Source organism: Diorhabda carinulata, chromosome X (genome assembly GCF_026250575.1).
Source record: "Diorhabda carinulata isolate Delta chromosome X, icDioCari1.1, whole genome shotgun sequence".
NCBI classification, from domain to species: Eukaryota; Metazoa; Arthropoda; class Insecta; order Coleoptera; family Chrysomelidae; genus Diorhabda; species Diorhabda carinulata.
In genome coordinates, this window is record NC_079472.1 from 60,134,214 (window position 1) to 60,153,792 (window position 19,579).

A 19,579-nucleotide genomic window follows, 5' to 3' on the forward strand; every position below is an offset into this window, starting at 1 on the left:
GTTCAATAAAATTAATTAATTATATAGTCCTCCATTATTTGCATCGAAATATAGACAATAGTTTATTTCTAACTTTATATTTCAAAAATAATTAAAATACTTTCCAATATTCCCCGTATTCATGGGATAGTTCACATTGTCAAAAGTAGATGTCGCTCAAACTCGTCGGGCTGTAAAACTTTAGGAATTCGTTTACGTGAACCCAACCCAAAAGTGTAGTTTTATTATAGTTTTTAATAATTTTTAGGTTGATTTTTATACTATTTCAATAATTAAGGTTTGTAAAATTGTTACAATTCTACTATTTTTTCGATAATCAGCTTATAAAAGTATATAAATCTTTACGGAGCTGAAATATTCACGTGAAATGACGCTGGGAATGCACAAAAATGGCAGAATTCTTAGAAATACTTCATCAAATTCTAACCATGTCTTGACACAATTCCGGACAATTTTTATTTTTATATTTTAATTAGGTTTCACACGTTTTCATAACTTTATAAAATAAATTACTATTTATACTAAATCTGTTGCAATTCATATAAACATTATTTTCCAGTATTTAAAATGCAGACGATTAAATGTGTAGTGGTTGGCGATGGAGCTGTTGGTAAAACTTGTTTATTAATTAGGTAAGCATTTTAATTTTAAAAACAATAACTCGAATTTATTCACTGACAAAATATTTTGTTTTCTGTTATAACTTTAGGGCTGACAAACTTGAAATACAACATTTCATAGAAACAATAATCAGTTTTTATTACACTTGATGCGAGTGCAATAAAAAATTCAAATAATTTACAATGATCATAAAATTTATTCATTTATAGTTTCTTACATGGAATAACCTATTATATTATGTGAATTATTTATAAGCTTAATTGGTTTTAGACCATATGGGTGCTGGACCATAAAATAGTATCAAGACTTTGAAGAAATTTCTAAAACAGGCCATTATTATAATTAGATCAGGAAATTTGAACATTTAGAGTTAAACGAGATTATGGCATAAAAATGTTCGTCTTTCTTTCATTTATCAAAGTATTAATACAAAATTGAGACCACTTAGTCATTTGAGATGACTGTGGCTTCTGAGAACACCATATTGTCAATTCTTTTAGTGATAAATACTTTAACTGGGCGTCGGGAACTTTCCATACCCACAATTCAATAAATCACTTTTCCACCACTGGAATTGGTAATGCTGAGTTCCACTAGTACTTATCAAGCACAGCCTTGGTTTGATTAATTATTTTTCCACATAATATGTTGATAAAATATTTTGATAGAACCCTAAATAATGTCAAAGGAATAATATCTATTATAAAAACCATTTTAATCAATAAAAACCCAAAATGGGTTTTATCTGACATTACCAACTTGGTCAATTAAATCAATCAATAGATCACTTACCACATGAATATCAAGATTAAATCCTTTAACCATTCTAAAAAATTTATCCTTGATTTTCATATTACAAAGAAGCAACCCTTTAAGTGCATTAAATATAATTATAAATTATGTGATTGATTTCTAAAAAATTCCCTTTTCCTTATATTTGACTTCATTTCAAGTATTTTTTAATTTTTATGATTAAATATATTTTCTAAATATTATATTTAATCCTTATAATAAACAAATTCATAAAAACAGAATGTGATACAGAACCAATTTGGTCTTCAAGATATTTAAACATCTCACAAAGAGCATTCCTATTCTATTTTTTTAATTTGCTATAATTTCTAATTATTTATTTCATTTCCAAAGGTTTTAGTCTCATCATTTGTCCTACCAATTGTAATCTTTGTGATTCTATGATTGTTTTCACCTTCCTTTATTGTAGCATCTTTCTGTTCTATTTCGTGTAGTATTTGCTTCCAGAATTATCGTCGATTATTCGAACTAATGTTGTTTGAAGTTGTTCGAATGATCGAAATTTTCATTTATGTTATAATTTAAAATGTTTTAACTAACCTAATCTAACCAGAACTAGCGATAAAGATTTGGATACCACCAAGTTTCATATTCAATTCCAATGCTTTTTCACATAAAATAGGTTGTCCAGAAAACCGTTTTTGCAAAAACCAAGTGTACACAGTTTTACGATTTAAACTGCCTGCCTCACTGTTAAGATTATTTGCCTAGTGGGTGATTGAATCAGAACTATTTTTTATTCCTGTTATACATATTCAACGTATATATAGCTTATAAAACAGATACAAATATGTAAGGAAGTAGTTTCTGAGTAAAAAACGGTGTGCAGTAGAAGTAAATACTATATATAATATATTCCTAATGGAAACTTATAAATTAGAACCTATCAGGTGACAGGTCAACTTCCACCAACTTTATTTCTTAAAGAATTTGATCAATGATAATTAAATGTCAATGTATTTCAAAGGCAAGAGCTAATCGAGCTAACCAATCATTTTCTTGGTTATTTAATTCAGCTGAAAATAAGACTTAAAGCCTTTCAGCCAATAATAATGTTATTGTTGATTAGTGCATTTTAAAATAGAAGATGTCAAAAATAAATAGGAATTTATTTGGTACACAAGTACAGTAAGAATTTGAGTTACAATCCTTAATATAAAATTATTTATTTGACATAATGTCCCTAGAACGAATTGGAAGTATATTGTTTGTTTTACGATTTTTCTTTTTTTCTTTTTACAGTTATACTACAAATAAATTTCCTTCTGAATATGTCCCAACAGTTTTTGATAATTATGCTGTAACAGTTATGATAGGTGGAGAACCTTATACTCTAGGATTGTTTGATACTGCAGGTGAGTTTTCTTTCCACTATTAATTAAATGTTAGCACTTGTTTTCAATAGCTATAATATTTCGGAAATCTAAAGAGCAACAAAAATTGGATTCACACATGTAGAAGTTCAATTTCAGCCAATTAAAATTCAGCAATAATTCACCATATCTACCACAAAGGATCACTAATTTTTGTATGGGTCTTTGATAAAGAGCTCTCAAAAAAATCAGCACTGAATCTAGAACTGTGTCGAGACTCAATATGAAATTTTAGGAATATCTTACCCCAAAAGATAGGAAAAGATGATATTATTTAAATATGCCTTATTTATCTATTTCTTGAAACAAGTTTCAGGAATATATTCAGAACATTATTGGATCTTGTGGTCATAATATATTCAGAACTTATTCAGAACTTTATTGGATCTTGTAGTCATAATATATTCAAAATTTTTATTAGACTTTGTGGTCATAAAACATTCAGAATGTTATTGAATCTTATGGTCATAATATATTAAGAACTTGTATTGTATTGTATCTCAAGGACACACTTAACTGTATAAGATGATATAATTAATTTATGTATTGAAATAGATTTTGTAACAGTCCTTTATTTAATTTGTGTATCATATGATTGTTTTTGTGTACCAAAGACCAGGGTTATCAAGGCACGTTAAACTGAAATTAAAATAGCTCTCTTAGTAATTTCAAATTTTGATTCTAGGCCAGGAAGATTATGATCGACTTCGTCCATTGAGCTACCCACAAACAGATGTCTTCTTAGTATGTTTTTCAGTTGTTAGTCCGTCTTCTTTTGAGAATGTAAAAGAAAAGGTAATTTAATTTTTATTTTAACTACATTGTCCTGATATTAATTAAAATATGATAATTAATGTGGTGGGAGCTATTCAAATTAAGGACTGAAGTTCAAATTATCTTTATCACATTTCACTGTTCTTGGTATCTAAGTCATTATTGACATACACAAATTAATTGTAAGTTGAATAAATAGTAAAGAAAAAACATCTCGAAACAGATAAATTTTTCATTTTAATTTACTATTTTCCAGAAGAATCTATGATACAGGGTAATTAACCTATGATGACAAAAAACTTCATAAATTAAATGCTTCCCCTATTTTCTGTGTATATATATTTTATTAACTTCTAAATGTTCTCGATATTAGGTCTCTTCCGATTTTTGAAAGGCAGATGAAAATTTGACGTTTTGACTTCTTTTGGTTTTTATCAAAATTTATATTTTCATAAAATCAAGAACATTTAGAAGCATTAACATATCAAAAGGTCTAAGAAATTGAAGAAATTCATTTTACTAACATTCCCAAGTATTCTCTTTCTGTCGCAAAGAATCTAATTTTTTCCAGTTGAGAGAAAATCCAGTAACTGTAACTTTAATTAGATTGACAAGCCCTTGTTTACTTCTTTGATTTTATGCCTGCTTTAATATATAATATCGTGAAATATTTTGCTTATCCCAATGCTTTATGTCAATTTGAAGGAGTAAATCTGTTTTTGAAATCTCCATGCTCTCAATAGCCCCAAAATCTCAACATAACCTGAGATTCCTTTTTCTATTAAATTTTTAATAATATTTTTGACCTAAAATCGTTAAGATTAAACCAAGTAACGGTGTCGAAAAGTTACCAGATATCATCCTTTACTTTTATTTCCAATTCGAATACTATTTTTCCTTGATAAGAATGGGGGGCAAAAATGCAAAAGTTTTTTCGGATAATTCATTATTTACCAAGTAATTAAATAAAAAATGTCAATTTGGTGCTTGCGGTTAAAACAAATGTTGACAAAATTATGAAATCATGTTAACTTGTATCTATACAGTAAATAGAATTAGAGATATTTTCCATGAGTGGGTTTTTAGAATAGGTTATGCGGAACTTTTTATCTCACCAGAAAACAAATAAATTTTATCAAATAACTGTACTGAGAAATTATCAAAAATAAATGTTTAATGTAAAATAATTTTAAGAAATGTGTGTTTAGTTTATGAATATATATTGTAATGAAATATAACTATAAAATATTAAAACCATAAGAACTCGTGAAGAAATCTACATTAAAATTATTTATATGGTGTTGCTACTACTCTTGGTTCAATTTATGCCTATCGGGATAGGGAACTTATGTCTGCAAATGCATCCTTTCCAAAATACATGGTGTTGAAACTTTTTGACAATTACCAGTTTTATAAACTACTTATAAACTACATGAATAGATAATTTCTAGTTTTTTCCAAACGCGTGCAGAGGGGATCAAGAACCCTTTTTCCACCCATGAATTCTCCGCCACTGGATAAAATGTTATTTATGTTTAATTTTCGAATCCTACTATCATTCCTTAATAAAAAAAACTAATTTGACTACGCTAAAATTAACAGTTTTCGAGAAAAACATCGTAGCTCATAAACAAACTAGTATGTATACCCAAAACAATTCTCAACAGTTCTAGAAAGTTAACAAAAATATAATATAAACAACTCTCAGCTGTTTATTAAAAAAACCGTGTAAAAAGCCTTCGCATCCGCCAATATTTAGATTCTTCCATCATAACCGGCTTCACAGTCCATGTCGTGGACGAGTAGGTGAAATTATAGAAAAATGATTACTTAAAGGAGAAATTTTCTATATAACATAAAACGAAAACAACCATTTTACTTATTGTTCAACAGTTGGGCAAATTTTAAAAAAGGGGGGGAAGAAAAAAATATCTGACAAGCCTAGTACTTGAATAATATGAAATCTGTTATATTATATATTATACATTTGTTTATTGTTCATTCATTATTTGATAATATACAACAAAATTATTTTTTCTCATTTTGCATTTGCATTGTATAAACAATATTTATTGACAATGTCTTTTCATTTTGAGCATTCATTTAATATTGTCTATTTTTGATTTTCAAAGTGGGTACCTGAGATCACACATCATTGTCAAAAGACACCATTTTTGTTAGTCGGAACACAAGTGGATCTTCGGGATGATGGTGCGACAATAGAAAAACTAGCAAAAAACAAACAGAAACCTATATCAATTGAACAAGGTAAAGTAAATATTCTTATACTTATAAATGTTCTTCATTTTAGGTCTCTTCTGATTTAAAATTTGTTTCTGTTATAATTTTTTGAAAACAAATAAAAATTTTACGTTTCGACTTCTTTTAGTCATTATCAAATTAAATATTCTTTTAATAACGCCCCAAATTCTGAACTGGAGAGGAACAGTCCTGAATGGTCTAATCTGAGCACCAGGTCAAGAGATGTGGTATCTCATCTCAGGTGCCTTACTTAAATATGTTCCAATAGCTTCGGTAACTACATACAGTTCAACTTTTGAACTTTGTCGAGGGTTTCTTTTCGTGCTGTTCTGACCTGTTTTGCAAACCAGAATACTATAATCTCCTTTCAATTAGTTTTAGATATGCTACAGACAACCATGGGGTGTCATTTTTTTATTGGTTTTGAGTTGATGCACTCTAATGGTCCAATTTGGAAAAGACGTTATTTTGAAACAATTCTTTTAGTTTTACCTCAATATTCTTTTCCTTTAGGTGACATAATAGAAGCTTGTAAAATTAGCTCTTATTGAAACTTATCATCTGTTCACTCAATTGGAAAAGTATTTTGATGTCAGTAATATATAGTTTTCGTTTTTATAGGTGAAAAGTTGGCCAAAGAATTAAAAGCAGTCAAGTACGTTGAATGTTCTGCCCTAACTCAAAAAGGATTGAAGAATGTATTTGATGAAGCAATCTTAGCAGCTTTAGAACCACCAGAACCAGTCAAGCGCAAAAAATGTATTATTTTGTAAACCCGTTTCGGTAGAAATATCAAAAATATTTCTAAGGGACAGAAGGTCCTAAATGAGAGACAATTTATCTTACATATATATATCCACAGATACGTGAAGTTGGCATTCTTAATTTACAGGGAATTTTGAAATTAAACAGTTACTTCTATTAGACAGGGGCCAACTTCACTTACTTATTTCAGCAACAGGTGTTGTCAAATGGGCAATAACTTCATTTTTTTTATTCCAGCATACTCAAATATGTATGGGAACAGTTTTTAGGAATTGTATTGTGTTGGCCAAGAAAGAAAGAGAATGTGGGGGAAAAGACAGGTTTTATTTTTTAAATATAATATAATAATTCAAATTATAAATCGTTTTTCAATAACCGCAGTTATTATTAAACATCAGTCTAGTGCAACAAAGGATTTCCCTCTACTTCTCTTTTTCTTTTACCTCTAGATGATATATTAGAGTTCGGTAACTCTCTTACTCATTTCTTTCACTGTCTTTTGTCACCTTTCTCGTAAAGTTCTTTTTGTCCCATTTTTTTTTCATTTTGTCTTAGTTTTTTAATGTTACCCGCCTCTATTATGTATCATCTTAATATGTCCTTGGAGTCTTATTATTCTTGAATTTTTTTACCAACAATGAACTGATTCTTCAATTCACAATGATCAAGTCTTGTATAGGATGTAGCAAACCTTCTGCCTGGACTGAAATTGTCTTAAGCATTCTCCCATTCTCTTATTTTTTTGTAAATACTTTTTTTCTTGGAAATATAATTTTAATCGATTGATCGTTACATCTCTAGCATGTTAACACCTATTTTTAAAAGTTTATTATAAGCATTTAAAACAAAAATTTGTAAGATCCGAATTGAAATTTTTACTACAAGGATGCGAGACTCGACTAACTTTATCATTTGAAATGCAAATTTGAAAAAAAAAATAAGAAGGAAGTGATTGAGACTATTACTTTACTAATTTTACTTGCAATTAGTTGCTTAAACTAATCTTTTGGTAGTAAAAAAATTACCAGAAACTTTTAAAAGTTCACAGATACCATTTCTGTAATGGATTAATCGAAAGAACCTCCATTAAATTGTAGGAACTAGTGAAACTTGCTTTCCTACATTTTCTAAGAAACGCTTGTATTGTTCATCGAAAAATGGCAAAGACTTAAACAATTTCTGACCATCTTATGTCATATTGAAATTAAAAATTAATAGTTAATTTAATAACTTTACAACTTCTAAGCTAAAAGAAACTATTTAGTGTTACTAATATTATACTGGTTTAGTAGTTACCACAAACTTCTGTCCACCTAACATTCTTTTAACATAAATATGAATGTTTTCAATTCGGTCATTGTCAGCATTTTCTTCTGTCTTCATGTGCTCCAGATTCTCTGAGCTCAGTGACAAGGGAATATACTTGAAAATACTAAGCATGGCTTTCTCATGATAAATTTTGCTTTGTAGTTAAATTAAAACAAGCGTGTTCTAAGCATTAATTTAAGTTAAAAGGAACTTCTTCCAATACAAAAAGTTTTCCTCGAAAGGAAGCAAATTAAAAAAGTGGAAAAAGGCTTTTTCTATTGTGGAGAGATAAAAAAATAAATCTGCAAGTAGTCCGGTCAATTTAAACATTCGAAGTTATATAAATTCCCATCAGTGAAAAACATAATTCAAAATAAAATTTGAAAGTTTCCAGAGGTCACAACTCAAAAAAATGAGTTTTGCGATTTTCAGCAAATCGGTAAGTTTTATCATAAAAATTGTAGATTATAAAATTATCTACAAAAAAAAGTATCAATACTTTTCCTACGAGTCACTGTTTCTGAGATATAGTGATATTCAAAAAGTTATAATCGTCATATGTACACGTTTCCACGCCACCTATGAGGTAGTGTGCTTAGCGCGTTTTTTTAACGTTGTTTCCCCGGAAGGCCTATTCCACGGGTCTGTTATGATCATTTTTAAAAGTAAAAGCAATTTAAATAAAAAAAAAGTTGTGAAATTTAATCGTCCAAATAGTAACTTACAAATTATTTTTATTCATTGTGATTGCATGTAGATTGCGTCAATAGCGATGCATTAGAGCACGACCGGCCTTGACAAGGTGTACATGCCAGAGAACAAAGCCTTTTTTCGCAACCACATTTAGAACTGCATCTCTTTTGGCAGTTGCAAAAAATTGTGTCCGGCAGTTTTTCCGGCGCAAGTGTAAATAGAGTTTGAACGGGTTCTAATTTATTATTGACTTCCAACCCTAGTTTGTTCGGTCTAGCGGATAACCAAGCCACATTCAAACTTGGTAATATACCCGAACAAGATATTGATGAACAGCAGGTTGGAGAAAAACAAGTCAATCAAATTTGTTTTCTTACTTTTAGTATTTTTAACGAAACTTGTATATTGATACATATCTAAATAGGTAGTTTATTCAGGAACTCCGTACATAAAAAGAAGAAAGCTAATGCCGTTAGTAATAACTTCTTGTTAAGTTAAATGATTATTTTCAAAAAATTCAGCATATTATACTAAATCTTGTTTATAAAACATTTTGGAAACTGTTATTTTACCCATTCTGTAAAATGTAGATATCGCATCACAATTGCAGATAAAAATAGTACATGATTTTGACACTTGGCAAAAGTAGTTAAACTTTTCGATGAATAGATTTCCGATTTATGTTGAGATTTACCTGGTTTTAGGAAGAAAATAGTTTTTTCAATTGGAGTTCGAGCAGTGAGTAATACGAGTAAGTCTACATCTTCACCAACAACCATAAAACTCAGCCACACGCACAATTAAACAGGAGACAGTTGTTTTTGCAAAGTAACTATATAAACCTGCTAAGAGATAATGAAGATATAGTTGAAAAGAATTTTTGTTTTTATCAATTGCCGAATTACTCATAAGAGGGATGTGATTATATATCGGGTTGAAGGTTGAAACCACACAGTTTTTCACGACCATGCAGTTTTCATAAACAATGGTTTTAAACAATTGCACGAGGAGTCGGAATGATAGGTTAGAATGAAAATACTGAAGAAACTTCACCAAAACTCAATAACTCAACAAAGTTATTGTCTTCAGAAACCAAAAGTAGTTGAAGAGTAGAAATTTCAAATGCGCCCAAAAATAGAATCATAGCTTCATCCTTTTTTTGTTGACACTCATGTGACTTCCTGTTGAATATTTGGAAATCTAAAAACCCATCCGTTTTCAGGTAGACTTTGAATTCTCGTTTTACAGTGTATTGTCGATGGCACATAGATCCCTTCCGAAGGGAATCTTAGTTAAATTGGTACTCAGAATGTTTGACATTTCTAGTCTTTAAGAAGATTTGTTCTCGCTTTTATTGGCAGAAATAAAGCTGGGTTTACACTATATATAGCTATAAATAAATTTGATACCATTCAGTGTAGCAAAGCTACATATAGCTTGGGAAAAACTGGAGTGTTCAGTTCCCAGTCAAATGCCGAATAAGAAGCTAGTTATTGCAGCGGCCGCTGCTACTCAACATAGAAAATAGTCTTAAATGTGCTATATGTAGCAGATCTCCAGTATCACTTTTTTAACTTGTAGTAGAGCTATATAGCTGTGCTACATGCAGATATGCTACATACTGTAAACCTTGCTCAAGTGATCATAGGGAAAATGGTTTTTTCTAGTGTCCGAAGGTATTGTAGATATATAAAAATTCCTAGTACTTCAGGAGCTTTTTAAATATGTTAAAATACTATTATTCGAAAGGGCTTTCGTTAAAAAAAATGTATATAGTCGAGTCTCATCACATTTTTTACTTTTTATCTAATTGTTTTAAATGTATGATTTTTTTTGTTTGAAACACAGCTTCGTTTTTGGATTTACATATATATTTATTTATTCAGATTTCACTTTATGTAAAAGAAAATGGTGCTAACACATTAATAAGATTTCGAAGAGGGGCAAATATATTTAAAACATTTCCAACTTATTACAGGGTTCTCAGAAAAATAATCCGTTTCGTTAATCCATTATGACATTAGCAACTAACTAGAAAAGCATATAGATCATTCCTCGTAATTGAATTATTAAAATACTTCGGTTATTTTTAGAAATTTTCCAAGTTACAATTCAATCAGGAAACAACATTTTTGAAAAAACTGTTTTATAACGATTAGTGGGTGATTTGAACTGTATCTAAGCTAATTTCGGCTGCTCAAAACTGTTTCCTTACCACCACTAAAAAAGAAAATATATCCTAAGGAGGTTGTAGATTGAGGGTACTGTGATCAGTCCATTATTTGTCGCTCATTATTATCTTTTATAATTAAAGAAGCAGACGTATCTCGATTTAGATTGATACCATGTCTTATCTGATCCTCTTCTTACTTTGATATGGTGAGTCAAATGGAATGACAAACTAAGAGTGCAATGTCAAGAGGTGTCTCAAAGTGAGCGTTGAAAGAATTAGGAGAATTTTCAAAACTCAAGCAACTCGAACCTCTTAAAGCTTTCGCTTTATTTTTTCTGTTTGCCACATTTATCTTAACGCTTAAAACGTCCCTTAATCCATTCCATTTAGGTTTACGTTTATAACGCTCTGGACTAAGTGGAATGGGAAATACCGTGGTTATTGTCGTGAGTGCTTAGTAAAATTTACAAGATGTTAATTCAGCTCATTATATTCTAACCTATAAAACACTTGCCAATACAAAAGTGAAATAAAAATAAATAATAAACCGAAGTGAGTTATTTCAGTAAAACGAGTTTGGTGCTGAATCAGTAAGGGAGGAGATAAATTTCTCAATTTGAGTATAATAAAATGAGTTCAAATTATCTGGGTTTTCATGTTATATGTGTATATAAGATTTTTGTAGTTACTGCTCATGTCGTAATAAAAAAAGTTGCTCTTTTTGGTCCCCTGTAGTATAATCTCAAATTAAAAAAAAAAAAATAAAGTTGAATAATTTTTTTAACGCTAGAGCATAAATATGTATATATATATTTGAAAGGATGGTCTTCTGCGTGTGTGATAATTTGTAATTTTATTTAACTTGCATTTACGTTTGGATTTTAAAAAGAAAATGCGAAAATATTTTTAGATCTTTAGTACTAATTTGGCATTTTATTTAAGTGTGTACAGAAGTTTGAATGTTTTGTATTCTAATATAAAAGTTATTTAATACATGAAATAAACCTTTATATGTAAACTCAACTGTTGAATTTATTTTGATCCAAAAGTGTTTCGCTAACGAGTTCATAACATCGCCCTTTCCCTAAAAAGAAATTCCTGAGACTTCTATCTTCTACCTGGATGTTTAAATCGGAAACTGGACCCGTTTTTGCGTTTTTCAAATTTTTGACCTGGCACGTTCATATTTGACCAAATTTTTGCCAAATCAGGATTAAGTCTCCTGTTACTTGTTAAGCGCGACATTTTTATGTTTTAGTGAGCATTCTTGATCAAAAAATAGGTCTCATCAACATGATAATCTCTCCACCAGACGAGGGAAGAGATGAAGACCCCAGATAAAATTGACGATGAGGCGAAGGGAGATCCTCCTCTTTACCTTCCTTGGTGTTTATTACAATCGGAGGTGATTCTATCCGAGCAACATTCTGAAAAGGGGCCACAGCCATCAACATCTCGTTTCATCCGAGCAAGATCTCGAAAAAGGAAACAGCAAAAAATGTTTGCCATGGACTAGACAAAGGGAGAAAAGGACAAACATCCTGCCAGGACAATAACCTATAAGATGGTATGGAAGCAGCTTCATCATCTCAGCTTATTCTAAGGAATACTTGAAGAAAAGAAAGTGGAGAGAATGGAGAGATAGAATGCAGGATAATCAATCAATGAAAATAAAAAGAACAAACATATTAATCTTTTAGCATGTAATGCAGTTATAAATAATTACTCATTATGACAAAGGCTAATGGTTTAGGGTTCTGTACATTTTCTATAGTTCCCTTATTTTCTACTTTTGCAACAAGGATAAATAACAAACAAAATACAATTTAAAATGGCTGAAACTTATTTAATAAACTTAATTGAAACAGTATATCAACTTCATCCTGTATATAAAAGCCAATTTAGTATCTGTAATGATCTGGTTTAAAGGGTCCATCCATGGGAACACCTAAATATTTGGCTTGGTCGGGTGTCAAAGTTGTTAAAACGACACCTAAATGTTTCAAATGTAGCCTTGCTACTTCTTCATCCAATTTCTTAGGCAACATATGTACACCTATAGGGTAAGTTCCAGGTTTCGTCCATAGTTCAATTTGTGCCAAAACTTGATTCGTAAAGGAATTTGACATTACAAAGGAAGAGTGGCCAGTAGCACAACCTATAATAAAAAATATAAATATAAATATATAAATATATATATATATATATATATATATATATATATATATATATATATATATATATAAATATATATATAATATATAAAAAAATATAAGTTTCGTTTTATTCGGGGTTTGACTTTAATACTGAATTTATTAAATTTTATTTTCCCAAATTTTGAATTCTATTATAATTTGTGAATTATGGTATGAAGTGTCGCCCTCTTTCGAAACTTTATGAAATATTTAGCTAATTTGTCTTTGCAACTTTATGGAAAAATATCAAAATTTGCACAAAATGACTTACCTAAATTAACTAAACGACCTTCGGCTAATACAATTACATGGTTACCAGTGGGGAGAAGATAACGATCAACTTGAGGTTTGATGTTAACTTTTTCTTTAGCGTTTTTTTCCAACCAAGCCACATCTATTTCACAGTCGAAGTGTCCAATATTACAAACTATGCTGTCGTCTCTCATATTGAGAAAATGCCGACTTTGAATTATGTCCTTACAACCAGTGGTGGTTACAAATATTTGACCTTCTTTAGACGCTTCTTCCATCGTAGTTACTTCGTAACCTGAAAAAAAAATAAAAGTTCATGATAATGTTACAACATACAACAGTAATTAATTAGCATTACCTTCCATTGCAGCTTGCAAAGCATTAATAGGATCTATTTCAGTGATGAGAACTCTACCTCCAAACGCTCTTAAAGATTGCGCACAGCCTTTACCAACGTCACCATAACCAGCTACAACACATACTTTACCCGCAAGCATTACATCTGTAGCTCTTTTGATACCATCAATGAGAGATTCTCTACAGCCATATAAGTTGTCAAATTTACTCTGAAAATAAAAAAAATTGTTCAAATGGGATGATAAGTGATTGATTGTCACTATAAAGCTTATTTTGTGAAAGTGTGAATACTGAATTAGTGAAATTCATTTGTAGTTTATTTATTGGTTGCTTCTTGAACATAACCGTTTTTTAGTTCAGTTTTTTTTGTTGGTCTGTAGCTGCCAGAAAGAGGAAGCTAAAAAAATCCCCTGTTTTTTTATTGTTTTCCTCAATTAAAACATAGTTGGTTTCTATTTCCAATAAATATATTATAGCTGCAACTTTTTATTGTTTTCAGTAATTTATATTAATGTTAAGAATCGTGTCCGAAGACGATTTTTTATTCATTCTAGTAAAGGTATTTACTCAAATAAATTATATATACTTGAGTGAAAACCACTTCCTGATGAAGTGTCTCCAGCCCGGAACATAGTTACAGTCCCTAAATAATATTTCGAAATAAACCGAACACATATTTAAAAAAAAATCTTACTTTTGTTACAGAATCATTTACGTTGATAGCTGGAACCTTCAGGGTACCTTCTTTGAACATTTTATATAAATTATGCACTCCAGTGGTGGTTTCTTCACTTATACCTTTACACTCAGTCAAATATTGTGGGTATTTAGTGTGAACAAGATTGGTTAGGTCACCTCCGTCATCCAAAATAAGGTTAAAAGGTTTACCATCTGGGAAAATTAATGTTTGTTCAATACACCATATATATTCATCGTCTGTTTCTCCTTTCCAAGCGTAGACAGGAATTCCTTTTTTAGCAATTGCTGCAGCAGCATGATCTTGAGTACTAAATATGTTACAGCTGGACCATTGAACCTGAAATATATGTGAATTATATCATGGATCAACTAAATTTTAGTGGTTTTTATTGAGATATTATTATAATATTTATTAGATTATAGATAATATTATTAAAATATTTGATATCCCATATGAAATCTGAGAAATTACTACAATACTTAAAAAGCCAATTTTGCATAATCCACCAATTGAAAATGCAGATGGTACTTGGTCAATAAATAAAAAGCTAACAGATTTGGAAAATAACCTTCCAACAACAAGGAAGCGAAGATGATCTAGATTGGAATAATATTATACATGGAGAAGGCAGTTACACCCCAAGGAGGTACCAAGAATTAAAGAAAATTTGACCCTAAAAAAGCTCCGATATTCACTGCCGACAGAAAGTTTCCAGATAAGATTAAAATTTATTAAAACAATTATCGTAAAATAAATCAAGCTAAAACATGTTTATTTTAAAAATATTAAAATATAAGATTCTACTATTAAAACCATGAACATATTTCGTCATTCATCCAACGAGTTTATATTTAAATTATAAAATTATTGTGTTATTGTGAATAAAAATTTTCAAAAATAGTTTTTCGTGAGAAAAATTGACTTGCGAATTGTTTTTTACAAATTTTCTACCTTTCATTTCAATGATAAAGAACAAAATGTAAAAAGTGGAAACAACCGTTACAGTCGATGACAGAATTGTTCTTTCAGATTTGATGAAATTCAAAAAATACAAATATGTACAAATGCACAGGTACATATAAGTTTTTAGAGACTTGCTGTTTTTCATAAAATTGTGATAAAACAATCTGGTTTCTATAAATTTTTTTCCAAAATATACATTTTTTGAGGTTTGGCAGCCTTAAAAAAAGTGAGTTATTATTCTTGTTTTTATCAATCACCCATTTCTTTCTTTAGCCCTGTCTGAAGAAGCCCTTAGAACTGTGTGTAGTTTGGTGATAGACATAGGGGTGCCGTTTTCAAATTCTATCCCAACAAGGGTTTTTCCAAGTACAAAACATTGAAACTGCAATTTAATTTACTTAATTAACAATTGACCTGTTTTATCTCCTCATACTTCCAATTTTCTCTAAATTCTTCTTCTTTATTTAACGCTAGGTTCAATTGAACATTCTAGATGCTTTCTGTTCCTATGGACCAAGTTGTGATATTGTATTGAAACTTTTGGAAAAGTCACATGCAGCGTTTCCAACAGGAATCCTCAATTGAACGTATTTATTTTAGATTTTGTTCCTTAATACATATTGTGGAAAGCATGAAGAACAAATAAATAAATAAGATATTTTCCAAGTATTTAAATTTATGTAAACTAATTTAGAGTGTAATTTGATCATATTTTAAATGCTAAATTTGTATGATTTTGTAAAATGCAAAAATAAAAAGGATGAGGAATAGAAAAAATGGAAACTAAATCTGCGATAACATTAAAATACACAAGTTCTAGTTATCACAATGAATTATATAATTCTAGTTAAACTGGTTATCGATATTACTAACTATGCCAACACTTATCATCAGACAATCAGATAATAAAGTTATTGCAATTTATAAATTCTTATCAGAATTTCCTGGGTTTGATTCATTTTTGAAAATGCTAAAAATGCTATCAATCTATTCCCTTTTGTTTTCCTTCTTCTTCTTTGATGTTTGGTTTTAATCATCTCAATTTTGCAATTTCCTCATTGATTAATTAATTATATATTTTTTTTACTTGTATTTATACCACATACTGAACAAAAAATATGGTAAATTTTGAGAAACTGTTTCCATGTTACCCATTATAATTTTAAAAAATATATGAAGAAATTTACAATTGTGACATGTTTTTGAAATAATCTATTTTCTAACAACATCAGATAACCTTTAAACTGTCTACGAGAAATGACGCGTAAACAGTTGCCAATCATTATATATCTTTATTGTTTGGATCATAAAAGAAAAACAGAAGCGGGTATTGACAATTCAATTCAAAGCAATTTAAACTAATTTATAAGAAGAACTACATAAAAATCAAACCATTATTAAATAGAAAATCATAAGATGACAGTAGAATTAAATTTTCATTTTAAAGTGCTCATTAGTAGCACTTTCTAGTATATTGCTTAAGAAAAAATTTATCAACAATTATGCAACTTATGCAAAATAAAACATTTTATCAATAAATAAAGCCAATTATAATTGTCTTAAAAAGGTTACAAGGTTCATGAATTTCAAGATATTAAAAACTATAGAGAAATTTTCTTCAACTTTTAACTTTTTACACTTTCTAATATTTTTTTCATGATAATTTTTCTAAAAGTTTCGACCTACTTCGGTATTTATTAAAATATATTTGTATATATCAAAATATTTTGATAAAGACTGAAGTAGGTCGAAACTTTTAGAAAAATTATCATGAAAAAAATATTAGAAAGTGTAAAAAGTTAAAAGTTGAAGAAAATTTCTCTATTTTTACATGTGGAAAGAGACCTAAAATCAAGAAAAAATATCACAAAAAACTATAGAGAAATTTAGTGGGTAGCTACTTTTAACACAGGGCTTATAACAGTTGGTTATGATAAAAATTTGTGCAATTAACTAAAAATGTCGAGATGCAAATAAATTAATAACTATTTTCAGTTTGTTAAAAAAGAGTAATAGAGTGTGGTTTTACCTCTGCTCCCAAATCCACTAGAGTTTCAATTAAAACAGCAGTCTGCACTGTCATATGTAAACACCCAGCTATTTTAGCTCCCTTTAAAATCTTATTGTCTTGATACAGTTTACGTAAGCTCATCAATCCAGGCATTTCGTTTTCAGCCAAAGTGATCTCTTTCCTACCCCATTCTGCCAAGCTCAAGTCGGCTGCAAAAATAATTTATAAGCTGACAATAAAAAATAATAAAATTTGATATGTGCTCTTAAGAAACAGGCAATTACATATTTATTAAACCTAAAGTGGCGACGAAGGAATTGAGATCATTTGCTAGATACCTTCAATATACTTATTAAAAAAAATGTATCCGCGACTATGACTTAAAAAGTTAAGAAAAGCGTTGTAGTTATACTTATATACGTAAATAAGCTAAATAACACGTGTATGTCATTTACAACTTACCGACTTTGAATGTTGGTTTACCGTTGGACATGATTATTATCAAAGTTTGTAAGAGTTAAAGTATACTTTCGATTATTTTAATTCTTTTACTTAAACCACACTAAAACGTGACTATCACGTACGATTGTAAAGTACGTAAAGACTGAGCAAGTGATTTTGTATTATACATTCACTATGGATGCGCAATATTATCGTATCCACAAAACATTGTTGTCGGCTCAAATTATATACTGGTCGCTTAGCACGCTGTGTTTTAACTTTTAACTTTTAACGCGTATAGATGATATCCCAGAAGTTAATTCTCTCTTGGGTCAAAGCTGCACATAGCTATTGATTTTAAACCATTCATTCGAATTTAATTAGAATAAATTTGGATTCTGATAACATTTTTTGACGTTCTTAATAAATCCATATTACATATAACTGACAATCAGGTATCTATGTTCAATAACTAATAACTCATTTGAATATTCACAATAGTTCTTAATTTTGAATTATACATCGATCTTGCATTGTAATATTCAAATAGAAAGAATAATGAGCATTAGCGACCCAATCCAAAATCATCTTCATGAAAAATTTATTGAGATCAAAGAAACGTTCGTGTCACCGGCAACTTTACGTTGTACTTTTGACATTGACAATGTTAAAAATAAAAAAAACATATGCTAGAAAGTAAGGTTACGTTCACATACCGCTTATCTATGGTTATATTTACAATATAGTGTGCATCTGTAAATTTGCGACATATGGGAGACTTTTTATTATTGAAATATTGATAAAAAGTTCTGCACCATCTAAAACCTATACTTATCAAAACTAAGTTGTCAAAAGATTTGAATTTTTGCTCAAGAGATTTTTACTCAAGATGGTGCGACAGCGATTTTATTTATCAAACATTTTGGCGCAACTTTTTGTCTGACATCAAATGAGTTTAATTTTTCCGATATCGGACGATTTTTAACTTATTTTTGATATTTATAGTAACCATTAATCTTATCTAGAAAAATACCCAATCTTTCAATGGATCTAATATTGTTAGTACCCCCAAACTACTCATTGGAAGTATTACTCGACGGGATTTCCATAAAAATTTTTGAGTAACATATGATATAACATTTGCATTTTCCATTTGAATCATTCTATGAAATTACAATAAAACCATACATAACATCAATATATTTCTATAAAATTAGTATAATATAATTTGCAGTTATCAGATATTACTTAAATAATTTAAATGAATTCAATCAATAACAAGAAAAACATGATGATGAATTATCTGTGTAGTTTGGAAATGAACAATTTTTACAAAATTCTCTATCACATGTTGAGCAAGTATTAATACAATTTACACATAGTAAATGTTCGCAAAAGGTACATTTATTTTTCAAATCTCTCAGTGTAGAGCATTGAAGGCAACCTCTGGTAGTAGCTGTTCCATCAGTTAAAGGAATAAATTGTTTAGATGATCCTTTGAAAAGAAGTTGTAATGTTTTTTCTGAAGCAAGGGAGTGAATTTCTCGTGTTTTAAATTGATTCAAAACTTGTTTCTTAACGCATTGGTCAGTTTCATCGAATGGACAACTTCTTTTCGACATACTATTTGAAACTTTTTTTTTGCATAAAAAACTTGGAATTTTCGATTATTGATTCACTACTTGTTTCTTAACACATTGATGAGTTTTATGTAATAGTCTTCTTTATGGTATACCCCTTAAAACTTTTTTTATATTATCCAAGGTTATGTTACACCTACATTTATGTTAACGAATGATATTCCAATAGAAACCTTAAAAAGAATTATACTTCTTTTTTAAGAACCCACTTTCAATACATTTTCTAGCTCAACTCACT

The 19,579-nt window shown here is 29.5% G+C and overlaps 2 protein-coding genes across 2 annotated transcripts; one reads left to right on the forward strand and one right to left on the reverse strand.

Annotated features, from left to right (window-relative positions):
• Positions 1-138: 138 nt before the first annotated feature.
• On the forward strand, positions 139-11,805 carry LOC130900377 (cdc42 homolog). Its single transcript, XM_057810930.1, has 6 exons — positions 139-277; positions 560-632; positions 2,677-2,789; positions 3,493-3,602; positions 5,714-5,849; positions 6,465-11,805. The coding sequence occupies exons 2-6, from the start codon at positions 568-570 to the stop codon at positions 6,614-6,616; spliced, it is 576 nt and encodes a 191-aa protein (XP_057666913.1). The 5' UTR covers positions 139-277; positions 560-567; the 3' UTR covers positions 6,617-11,805.
• Positions 11,806-12,607: 802 nt separating this feature from the next.
• LOC130900372 (adenosylhomocysteinase) lies at positions 12,608-18,161 on the reverse strand. The gene is made up of 6 exons (XM_057810923.1): positions 17,723-18,161; positions 17,279-17,469; positions 14,281-14,622; positions 13,588-13,795; positions 13,249-13,524; positions 12,608-12,940 (listed from the first exon to the last, which is right to left on the reverse strand). The coding sequence occupies exons 1-6, from the start codon at positions 17,751-17,753 to the stop codon at positions 12,684-12,686; spliced, it is 1,305 nt and encodes a 434-aa protein (XP_057666906.1). The 5' UTR covers positions 17,754-18,161; the 3' UTR covers positions 12,608-12,683.
• Between the last annotated feature and the right edge of the window lie 1,418 nt (positions 18,162-19,579).

What these genes read in the sequence shown, in the direction of transcription:
- LOC130900377 (XM_057810930.1), top strand. Translation starts at nt 568, where the DNA reads ATGCAGACGATTAAATGTGTAGTGGTTGGCGATGGAGCTGTTGGTAAA. An exon ending in AAAACTTGTTTATTAATTAG is followed by an intron (nt 633 to 2,676) that starts GTAAGCATTTTA and finishes TTCTTTTTACAG; the next exon opens with TTATACTACAAATAAATTTC. An exon ending in ACCTATATCAATTGAACAAG is followed by an intron (nt 5,850 to 6,464) that starts GTAAAGTAAATA and finishes TCGTTTTTATAG; the next exon opens with GTGAAAAGTTGGCCAAAGAA.
- LOC130900372 (XM_057810923.1), bottom strand. Translation starts at nt 17,753, where the DNA reads ATGTCCAACGGTAAACCAACATTCAAAGTCG. An exon ending in TAGTGGATTTGGGAGCAGAG is followed by an intron (nt 14,623 to 17,278) that starts GTAAAACCACAC and finishes CATATATTTCAG; the next exon opens with GTTCAATGGTCCAGCTGTAA. An exon ending in TAAATGATTCTGTAACAAAA is followed by an intron (nt 13,796 to 14,280) that starts GTAAGATTTTTT and finishes TTTTATTTTCAG; the next exon opens with AGTAAATTTGACAACTTATA.